Source organism: Cydia strobilella, chromosome 18, assembly GCF_947568885.1.
Source record: "Cydia strobilella chromosome 18, ilCydStro3.1, whole genome shotgun sequence".
Classification (NCBI taxonomy): domain Eukaryota; kingdom Metazoa; phylum Arthropoda; class Insecta; order Lepidoptera; family Tortricidae; genus Cydia; species Cydia strobilella.
Genome location: NC_086058.1, coordinates 4,385,158 through 4,397,329, shown reverse-complemented (window position 1 = coordinate 4,397,329; position 12,172 = coordinate 4,385,158). Strand labels below are relative to the sequence as shown.

Genomic DNA, 12,172 nt, shown 5'->3' with positions numbered 1-12,172 from the left:
CCTATTACTAAGACTCCGCTGTCCGTCTGTCCGTCTGTCCGTCTGTCTGTCTGTCACCAGGCTGTATCTCATGAACCGTGATAGCTAGACAGTTGAAATTTTCACAGATTATGTATTTGTGTTGCCGCTATAACAACAAATACTAAAAAGTACGGTACCCTCGGTGCGCGAGTCCGACTCGCACTTGGCCGGTTTTTTCTATACTATCAACCGATTAGAGTAGCCTATTAGTATGTCTTGTGGAGAAATGGTATTTTTGTTTATAATTAAACAAATAATACAAAAAATATTAAATTTGTTCATGTATTTTTTACAATCATGCTATCTTTCTCTTTCTTCTTCCTTGCGTTATCTCGGCAATTTGCCAAGGCTTATGGGTAAACAATCATATTCTATCTGTACAAATTTAAAATAAATAACTTACACTACACTTTACAATATAGGTACAATACTTTAATTTAATTATTTACTATTATCGAATTTAAACTATCGTGAGACATATTAACTAACTTAGCGGTTTCACTCACGTATTTTTAGTCACTCGCGCGACATGTTTCGGAGAGCCGTAGGTCTCCATTTTCAAGCACTAACAATGCCTGAGTGAGTAGCGGTCACGACGGGTGGGCGTCACGTACTCAAGCTACCTACCTAGGCTCTCCGAAACATGTCGCGCGAGTGACTAAAAATACGTGAGTGAAACCGCTAAGTTAGTTAAGTTATTAACTATTAATTTGTAAATATCACTGTTTCTTTGATGGCAGGAACAATCCACATATGGTGACGCCTGCAACAAATAAACACACTTTAAAAAATCTAGCGTAACCATGAACAGTAAAAAAATACGTAAAGCGAAGCCTACCGCAAAAAAGACAATCGAAAATTCTTTATCTGCCTCTCTATCAAACATCAAACATTTATTCAGCAAATAGGCCACAGGGGCACTTTTACATGTCAATTTTTATATCGGTCTTCTATATTCGTGCGATAGAGAGACAGATAACGAATTTTCCATTTACGTTTTTCAAGGTACCCTCTGTCTTCTGTTCTTCGACTAAAAAGAGCGAAAGTATAGAAAAATCAAACCAAAGAAAATAATTCCATCTCATCCGCAAAGCAAGTATACTGTAGAGTTGCCAAATATATGTATGTATAAAGCTTCAAGTATTTGTATACATAATAATATATTTATAAACATAGGTATATTTATAAACATAGGTATATTTAGGGTTCCGTACCCAAAGGGTAAAAACGGGACCCTATTACTAAGACTCCGCTGTCCGTCTGTCCGTCTGACCGTCTGACCGTCTGTCCGTCTGTCAGTCTGTCCGTCTGTCCGTCTGTCAGTCTGTCCGTCTGTCCGTCTGTCAGTCTGTCAGTCTGTCCGTCTGTACGTCTGTCTGTAACCAGGCTGTATCACATGAACCGTGATAATTGAAATTTTCACAGATGATATATTTCTGTTGCCGGTATAACAACAAATATTAAAAAAGTACGGAACCCTCGGTGCGCGAGTCCGACTCGCACTTGGCCGGTTTTTTATTTTAGCTATAACATGCAGTTACAAAATTTCACTATTTTATATCTTTGTTTGAAACTTAGAGGATATAACCAAACAGAGATAAAATAGTTGTCTGTAATTTTCTGTACACAAAGTCTGCCGATTTTTGCATGCGGGGGAGGGGAACGTCAAAAGTATATGTAACGTAAAAATAGCTATGTCAGATTTTTAAACGTCAATCCATACGTTGTATATGACTATTGGCCGACTATTTTCGACAGAGGGGAACGCCTGTTAATGGCTACTCCGTTTGGTTATATCCTCTAAGTGATGAAAGGTCTTTCATTAACATGTGTTATGTTGACATAATTTCCTTTAGTCCCAAACCGTTAATATTTCAATAAAATGTCACAAATGACCTCGATTAAAACCCTTATCACATAAGCGTTTAATCCAGATAACAAAGACGGATATTAATAAAGGAAAATACTCCTTAACACTATTTCTTTAAGCTTCACAGCGCGAATTCTATGCTTCTAGGTCACTGTTGGCAGATATTAATTGCTAGGTATAAAAATGCTGAGTCAATCCGAAAAAACTTATTACTTTTTGCAATTTCAGGAGCAGGCCTGTCATTGCGACTGCTGTGCCTGAGTAAAACTAACCAGTATACTTAAGCATCGAGATCAGTAACAACCATTGGTGATCAGAGATCATGCTCACACTGGACACTCAGCAAATAACTGTGGGAATAACGCCAAGGATTAAGTTAAGCACGCCATTTTACGATGATTCAGCTGATACTCTTTTATTTCGAAGAATTTTCGTGTCGTGTCGTGTTGACGATTTTCACTGGGAGTGAATTCTTTAGACGAAATAAGTAAGTAATCACATGACAGACCTCCCAAAAACTGGATTAAGATAAAAGACAAATCCTTAAAGATGTGGGAAAGATTTTATACTCCTTGACCCGAGATTTGTTTTTTTCGTTTATTTTTTTACATTTCTATTATTTGCAGAGGTCAGTATAAAAAAATTCAGACCATGGACACATAGACACATCATTATAAATGTCAGAATTTAAAGTTTTTTTTTTCACAATATAATATGAAGTACACAAAAAATATTCTGATATTCAAAATTTTGTATTTTTGGTATCAGTGTGTCCCTAGATTAACTTTTATTTGATAGTGTATAAGTACTCACCTATCATCAAGCCACCGAACCCAAAAAACGGCACCACACAACCCACGTCCAATAATATAGGAAACAGGATGTTTCCAACCAGCGTGCCGATACGTCCTATGAGCATCACGATCGAAATAGCCAGCGTTCTGAAAAAAAAACATAGGTTAAAAAACTATCAAATTAGAATGTTCGTAAGTCGCACTAGCTCTATCAACTTCGACCGATCTTCAGCATTCTTAATGCGCTTGAATTAATTGAATGTGCCTACACTGTACACGTTTTTATAACAAAGTTCCCACTGATATAGCAAAACCACTTAACAAATTTAAGTCATAAGCGCTCCTTGTTAAGTAAGACGTACTACACTGTAAATGATTTTATAGACGATAGAGATGCATTTAAGCCGGTAGCTTGATTTCGATAAGTAGTAAGAGGTAAATAAATATTTTTTTTTCATGTGACTTAATATTTGCTAGTCCAGTAGAGTTGACACATGAGACAATCATGCATGTTCTCGCTTGATTATATTGTATAATTTAATTTTAGTTTTCGACACTTGGAGACCTTATACATCTCTAAGTTATTGTAATACGTTAGTTTGAATTGGTAGTTGCAGTTAGTTGTATATTATAATTATAATTGATGCTGTATTATAATTTTTTTGCTTGTATGTAAATTCAATATTGACGTGTAAAAGTTTATTGAATATTCAAGCAATAACTCAGAGTAATATTCAAGCTTAAGCATAATGTATAATGGCAATGCTACCTACTTATAAAACGATTCAGAGTTCCTATCCAATACATTAAGAAGTTATACATAACAAAAGAATATACTCGTATTCTTAACTCCAAAGTAGGTATATACTTTCGTAAAATCGTAAACTGTAATGAATGCGCCAAGTTTCAAATGTGTTTATAATCGAGGAGTGTCTTTTCAAAAGGGCTTATTTCTGTATGAAATCCATTGAAAAATAAACCCTCTATGTAGGGTAAAAGGGTTTATTTTTGTATGGATTTTATAGAGAAAAAAAGCCCTTTTGAAAAGACACTCCTCAATCGTAATAGGCACTGCGTTGTTAAAACGTAATGATAATATTTGGTGTTTATTCTAGCGTGTTTACTGCCAAAAAAAATTTTTTATGGGTTGCTATTACATGCCAGAGGTATAAAATTATGAAAATTTTCGATACAGTTATCCCGGGTTATATTTTATGAAAGAACGTTTATGGAAAACCGTATTCTTACAGAAACTTATTTTTACTCTTGAGTTTTTTTTGCTTAATCGTTGGCGCTTAAACTTCAGTAAGTATGAAAATGGAGATTCTGTAAGATTTTTCTGGCTCTAAAACACTATGCTCTCTGTAACTTTTTTTTCACACTGTAGTGTCGCGTAATTAGGCATTTAACTTGCAATTTTCTAATTTCTACGAAATATGATCTAAAAACTGGATTAAGATAAAAGACAAATCCTTAAAGATGTGGGAAAGATTTTATACTCCTTGACCCGAGATTTGTTTTTTGGACTAACCATTTGTGGAACAATTAACAATCACACTTAATTTAATCAATACCTCTATTAGCCAGACCTAAAATGGATGCAACCACATTGAACCATGAATTTTAATGATGCCCGCGCGTTGAAATGTATAATTGAGCTATCGATATGTGGATCAAAGCATTTGAAACTATTGAACTGTGTGCCTTAATGAATCGTTAGTGTGAACTCCCCATGCTTTCATTTAATTAATTAAATTGTATATTATATTGACACATGTTTAAATATGTATAAACCTTATTTATCTGGTAACCCATTTAATTGCTAAATACATTCCAGCTTGCAATAAATAAGGGTCGGCTGTATTTTTTTTTTTTTATGAAATAGGAGGCAAACGAGCAGACGGATCACCTGATGGAAAGCGATTACCGCCGCCCATGGACACCCGCAACACCAGAGGGGTTGTAATTGCGTTGCCGGCCTTTAAGATGGGAATACGCTCTTTTCTTGAAGGTTTGAAGGTCATATCGGTTTTTTTTTAATAGTAAAAAAGCTCTTGTTAAATTTAAGTTTCCATGAAATGTTTATTTTAATACTTTGATAAAGATAATAAGGATTGTACCTAAGTACTTTTGCTCAAAAAAATTTGCTTTGATAATCTTAACTTCTGCACCCCTGTCGGAATTAAACTTAAACAGATGTTTAAGTACTTTCTTTTTCCTTTTTGCATCACCATTTCAAATATGAACTGCAAAAGCTAGTCCCATTGTCATTACGTCATATACCTAGCTGTTGTTCTATGTAATAGCCAACGTGCATTCTGAGGTAAACCTGAATACGGCTGCATAACCGTCCAACAATACCTCTATCGTGTTCCAACTCACAATAGGACTGAAATAGACTTGCCTGAGAAGTTTTAAGTTAAACTCGGCCGCTTAGACTTCGTATGGGAGTTCTTAAATCGAGTGACGTCGGTAAGTTAAGCCTATTCAATGTATTGGGAAAATAAAATGCAAGTGCACTTAAACTTTGCACTTCGAGTTACATTTAGTGTCTAAGGATCTCAACTGTATTGAGCCTTGCCGGGAGACTTTTACTTGGTATACTAAAAATGGAAAAATATATCAATAATATTAGTAAATATTTTTGGAATTCTGGCGTAGAATTTTCATTCTAATTTTATACGTTTGAATATTCAATTTGTTGTTAAAGCTGGTTTGAAAACTTGGTTGTAATACGTTTTTAATTTAAACATTTTTACATTTATACAAGCTGTAAAAACCGTACCATGGATCTATTTGCTAACAAATTTTTAAACAAGTTTCGTATTTAATGGATGAAAACAGGAATGTATTTTTAAAAACTCTATGTGATCTACATTTCTCGTATCTAGTAGCTTGTTGTAAGTGGCATTTTATTTCCTTTAAATCATCGTCTGCTAGTCTTATGCAGGAAGAAAATTAGTAGACGATGATTCTAAATCTGGCATGGTGTCCGATATCCGGCAATAACCTGCCCGCGCAGCATGGTTTCCCCTATCACTAAGTCCGTCACTTTCGCACTCACATACTTGTTAGAACGTGACAGGCATGGTGATAAGCGTTACTCCTGGACGTTTCCCCTCCAGACACGCCGCGCTAGAAAACCTATTAAGCCAACTGGCTGGAACTTGCCTGCCAACGCAATCTATATTTATACTTGCGTGATCTCCTTTTTGAAGCTAACCTATAAAGAAACACAAGAAAACTTGCCTTGTTGTAGTTGGAAATAGGTCCACAGCCGTCGCTACTAGCAGACTTTTCATAGTCTGTGCAACGGAGATGTCCACAGAGAAAAGCACCACCAGCATGACCTTAAGAGTATGCCCAAAGGCCAAAAGAAATACATAATAGCATATACATCTAACTACAAATACTCAAAATTGTTTAAAGCACTAAAGCTCAGAAAACTGTTTTGGTCAATTCCATGGTTATTTTTAGGATTTCCTCATCAAAATTATTTTTTAAATCTTTGGTCTGATGCTAGTCACATTATACCATATTTATTTAATTCCCAAGGTATACCAAATATTTGGTTAGTAGGTAAATTACTAGATGTTTGTTATTAAGGTTATGATTTACATGATTATCTCTTTTCAACTTAAGGAATGTAGCTAATAAAAAATTTCGAATTTCGAATATAAAAATTACCTTATAATCTGCCAGCCTGAACTTGCAACAGACTTATATTAAATCACATTTACAATTGGGTCTATCGCGAATTTATTTTGTTATCTTTAATTACCGACGTTTCGACACAGGTTTCACTGGTCGTGGTCGCGGCTGGTGGTGGTGATTTAATATGTGTTCAAAGCGCGAACTTATTGCAACAGACTTATCAAAATATGATATGCATAGAATATAATAAGCAGAAAAATATGTGCTACTTACCTTAAACGATAGTTGAAAACGTTCTCAGTCAAAAGACGACAGGAAAAAAGAACCAAAAGTGACCTTAAACGGCCCCTGATGGCATTATTGCATCTAAACTGCTTTTATTTTTAATTTTGCCCGAGCCCGATCACTATGGCTGTCCATAGGGATCGGGCTCAAAAAAAAGTATCTGTATACCATGAGATAATTGTATAGAGAAGTACAACACTTGCCTTATCATAGTCGGGAACACATCCACGGTCGTAGCTTGCAACAGACTTATTATGGTCTGTGACACAGAAATTTCCACAGAAAATAGCGCCACAACTGCTACCTTTGAGCTGGCCCAACGCAGTCCAAACGTAGCGCATACACATATTGCGCCTGCGACCAGAACAAGGGCTTTCTTGCCCACTTTGTTGACTAGTATACCCGTGATGAGGTAAGGCAGGAAACAGACGGTGCCGACAATCATGCTGTTTATATAGGTTTCTGCGCCGCTGGGGTGCTGAAAAAAAATGCCTCCATTCAAAAAGTGGCTTATAAAAACAATGATAAAGATTATTCAGTACAGCAGTATCGTATATATATATAACCAATGAATGAAAAACTGCAAATTGGGGCACTAAAATAAAATGAAAAGAAAAGATAATTCGACAATTTACTTTTACTACATATAAAAATATTTAGATCAGAACGGTTTCACTCACTTGTTCCGTTCTGACCTAAATATTTTGAAATATGTCTCACGATAGTTTAAGTTCGTTTACTACATATATTTTATTTTGTACTTTATAAGTACTGGCTGCCAAAATTCGTTATAACTGCTAATAGAACTCAATATTATTTAAAATATATTTAAGCTGAATCCGTATATCCTAAAGACAAAATAAATTTAAATCATTATTTAAAATATTGACTAATCAGAAGCAATATTTTGCCGGAGCAAGCAAAATTGAATAATTCAATTTATGCCTTGCGCATTTAATTTATCCCTGTTGACTTAAAAATTGAACGGAGGATTAAAACAATTAGTAAGGTTTGTAAAATAATTATTGCCTTTGATAATTTACAATTGAAAATGAAAATTAAAAATTAAAAAAAAAAAAAAAATGCACAGTAAAAATGGGTTTGACAGGGATATACGTGAAGTCAAGGTTGCGTGCATACAGCGGTACTTATATATAGGACAGTATGAACGGGGGTCCCCAAACTGGGCATAGCCTGTATCTTGGGCGACCCGTTAATGAATTAAACAACTAGATTGAAAAAAGTATGCCTAAAGGTAAAGATAGGTGCTAATATTTAACCTTAGCTACTAGGGATTTACGTTAGTCAGTCTGTCAGTCAAGTCTCTTAAGGCTAAGTGTCTAAACCTATAAGTATCTAATTATAGTTAGTTAGTTTAGTCTATGGTACCAAATGACTAAATAGTTTTTGGTAAACGGGATGCTGCTTAATTCGACCAATTCGACCGTACAGACATCAGAATGATATCTACTCGTAAATTATGTCTTAGTTATCGTGCATTTCGCTCGTTTGTCCGTACATGTATTGGCGCACGACAACTAAATGACATCATTTAAATATCATTCTGATGTCAGTGTACGTTCGAATTGGCCTGTTAGTCTAAGTAACTAATTATAGTAAACAAGACACTGGAACTAAACTTACCGGCACGCATACTGTACCCGTGTCCAACAGAGTCCTATTCCTAAGGCCCTCAGTATATGCATCCAGCATAGTACACAGGTCTCCGTTGCTGGTCGTGCTGCTATAGTGTTCCACCACAGTTGAGAGCTGAGGGTACCATAACCTAAACACATTGTATCTGTAACAATAAACATGACCATTTGGAATTTATAAAATAAATCGTTGAATATTTAGCGGATAAACGAATGCTTTCGACGAAATTATAGGTATGCTCAGAGCACTTTTTTACTATACTTTTAATATCCGCCTATAAATTAAATTTTATTAAAATAATTGAATTATAAATTATATTAAAATCAACATAATGAAAAAATGTTAAAAATAATTATTTTGTAGACATACAGTAAATTATTTAAAATTTAAAATATAAGTTATGCATGCACTATTAATTCGATATTTCTCTTATAATATTGTAACGATATTAAGGAATAAACGGCTTTTTTATTTTTATTTTAATATCCGCCTACACTGCTATCTCGTCAATAAATGTAGCAGCTTGGCAAAAATATAAATGTATAGTAACTGAGTTGTAAATTTTAATATATAAATAAATAAATAAAAAATTAAGACTTTTTAAATTATAAATACCAACTAAGAGCATAAAATGACGGCAAGAGACACCAAATCATCATGTAGTGACACGTTATTTTACATGAAGTTAATTGTGTACCTGACAGTTAATATAGCATTAAGTACTAATTAATGCTGAAAACACGTCGCTGAAGCGCAGTTAGGTAAGCGTAATCTACTCAAATTATTCCAAACAAATAGCTACATGATAAATTACGTCACAACTTCCTAGCATGTATCTTAGGCAGCACATTATTGTCCAATCAGCAAACCGGCTCGCCAGTTACCAAGTTTCTGGCCACACCAACTTGGCAGATTTTGCTGACTGACTATTAATAGATCCTGAAACTATCAGACTGGCCCCTTAGAGTTTTCAATGACTTGGCAGTTTGTAGTTGGTTACCATCCTTCCGTCCATCCGTTGATGTAATGTTTGCCCGTTTTGTGAATAATTACGAGTAATATATCCTATTTACAATTACCTCAATTGTTTACAGATCTTTTTTTTTATACTTACTAATACATCTCTACGCTTATTAATATATTCAGGTACCTACACACTTTTTTACATTCTATTAGGATCATCAATGACTTATTTATTATTTATTGTTTTTATCTTCAACAAAATATCTAATAAATACGTTTAATAGTGTGTGTTCTTCCAAAATAAGTCTTTTGAAAAACAAAAAATAATAACATGATGTAGTATTATAGTCCATGTGGTACCTATATTTTGAACCTTCAATTGCAGCTTTCCTAGACATACAAACAATTAACTTAGAGAACTTGGTACAACTTCTATTGTAGTTTGCTCTTCTCTTAAAAAAGTGTACCGACCCCTGTTCTAAGCTTAAGAAAACTAACTAAAAATAAAAATTCCATCATTGCCTTTTTTTAACATTAACACATGTTTACATTGTTTACACATTTTATATATTTAGTTTTATTATACATATTTTAACCTGTCTTATGTGCATGTGCAATAAAATGTTTACACACATATAAATAAATACATAAAATAAATGTCTTTAACGTACTTACACAGCCATGGTTAAGAACCCCATGGAAGAGATGACAGTTAGAGGCAGCACTAGGGGCATGCTGAACATAGGTTTCACATTATATAAACCAGCCATCAACTGATCAGATAGACTTTCATTTTTAAATTCCGGCGCTTCGTCTATTACTTGTTGCTTAGCTGATTTCCATAGGTTAGGATACTAAAACAATGAATAATAAATACAAGATAAAATCAATACATAATGATAAAAAAAATGCTACAATTTACACTTAACAAAACAAAACCTTATATTATACGTATAAAAAATATCTACAATGAATCCAAATAAAACTTAAGCTACACTAAGCCTAAAATAACCCACTGCATCGTACCTGGCTCAAAGGTCCCCATAATGCCTGCAGCATTCCTCCGCTGAACTGCTATGGAGAGTTGCTGAACCAAGTACGACCCGGAGCCAAGTTCACCTCTTTCCCGCAAACGCTAGACTATTTCCCAAAAAAGTCGGCGAGCTTCCACTCCCTACTGCCCCGTACTAAATCGTACGCCGACACAGAATAAATAATAGTACTTGGTACAGAAGGTTCACTCTCTAACAAAACGCCAGATAAGACCGCTAGGTGGCGTTCCGTAGCGGTGCGTGGTAACTACTATGGATAGACACCAAAGTTGGTGTGGGCCGCATGTACTTGTAGCGGCGCGGAGTGAACGACGCCTGACGCCGATGCCAGTGCAGAGTATTTACTGTGCTTCTGCTTGGCAGCAGTTTCCGCCGCCAAACCGGCACAATAGTAAATTAAATATAACTAGGATCATGCAGTAAACGCTGATTGGTGATCACGAAATGCAATCAAGAAGCGTCTATCAGACATCTCGCTCGCACTTATTGTAACCTAAGATCTTATTAAAATAAGATCAAAACCATATCAAATTCTAGGGAAAATCTTCGATACTTGCCCCTTTCTTCAATGGCATATTATCAGTTTTGTCTGTTCAAAGTTAACAAACTCCAAGATCGCTCCCTCTCCTCGATTTTTAGATCTTTAAAAATTCTTTAAACATTTACCGGAAAAGTATCTGCTGGCTTCCCTGTATTCCTGACATAAATCCTGATGAGAATTTCTCGTGCTTCCTCGTATCGTTGTTGAGTGATCAAGAATTTAGGACTTTCCGGTAATAACATGTAGAGGACGCTGGCAGTCAAAGACCACAATGACATCAGGTAAAGGTAGAAGTTCCATGTATGGAGGACTGAAACAAGATTTAAGGTTAAAAAGATGTTCTGATATAATATTTAGGTCTTGTCCTTGAAATGTTTGGTCTTAAAATATTATTGTTCCAATCTCATCAGTCGTCAAATGCACATTCAGTAAAATCTATTGCTCGAATTTAGAGGACCCCCGTCGACATAAAGATTGATCAAGAACATAGAATTTCAGAAAATCTATTGAGCGTTATATTGTATGTTGGAAAGCAATGGCAAAAAGAAGAAAAAAACTGTTGAAACGTGGTATCTGGCAACAATGCAATGAAAATACACGAGCTTGTCTTCCCGCCTCTTATCTCAGCTATTGTGTTAACGCCGAACGTCAATCCCTCGCCGCGATAACACGGCCATTTTGTGCGCAGGACAGTTATTGTCGCGTTTTTGAGGACTACATTATTGTCAATTAAAAACATTGGTATATGTTTAAGAATTGTGATAATTTTGAAAGCGGTCTATTATTTTAAATGAAAAGGCGAATGGTTATGGAATTAACTTGAAAGAAATTTATTTATATCAACCTGGCAAACTGGTTTTTTTTTTATAATGAGATTATTTTAATTTTTAGGTTTGTATTTTAATTTTAATAGATTTTTATGTTTCAAAGCTTTTATGAGCCATGTTGTTGCTCGAATTAAATGAATACAATACAATACAAAAATGTTACTAAGCTAACACAATGTTATAAGTGCAAAGTTATCTGTCTGGTCTCTTACCTCTAAATAGAAATTGTTGAAGTCCCAGAAAAGAACATACGATAGTTTTTATCGCGGAAATCACTATTTAATTCTACTAAGATAAAATTGCAGACAGGAGCTAGTATAATATAAAACAAAAAAATCTAAAGGACAAGATGCTTACACTTTTACCTTACCCGCTGTCAACTTTAACCGGCGGGCGTATTTATAATATAAAACACACTACATACAGAATAAGAGAATTTTTTTTTCTAGAGCAACCTAATCTGCTTGCATTTAAAACTAGTTAAATCAATCTTCAATCTTAGTAATTGC

The 12,172-nt window shown here is 34.8% G+C and overlaps 1 protein-coding gene across 1 annotated transcript in view; it reads right to left on the bottom strand.

Annotated features, from left to right (window-relative positions):
* Window positions 1–674: 674 nt before the first annotated feature.
* Window positions 675–12,172, bottom strand: part of LOC134749421 (synaptic vesicle glycoprotein 2A-like) — a 36,025-nt gene continuing 24,527 nt past the window's right edge. The window contains exons 5-10 of the mRNA XM_063684345.1: window positions 10,962–11,146; window positions 9,919–10,097; window positions 8,269–8,425; window positions 6,929–7,102; window positions 2,705–2,832; window positions 675–784 (exon numbers count right to left, since the gene is read on the bottom strand). Coding sequence (XP_063540415.1) covers window positions 727–784; window positions 2,705–2,832; window positions 6,929–7,102; window positions 8,269–8,425; window positions 9,919–10,097; window positions 10,962–11,146 — 881 coding nt within the window. The 3' untranslated portion in view covers window positions 675–726. The remainder of the gene's footprint in view (window positions 785–2,704; window positions 2,833–6,928; window positions 7,103–8,268; window positions 8,426–9,918; window positions 10,098–10,961; window positions 11,147–12,172) is intronic.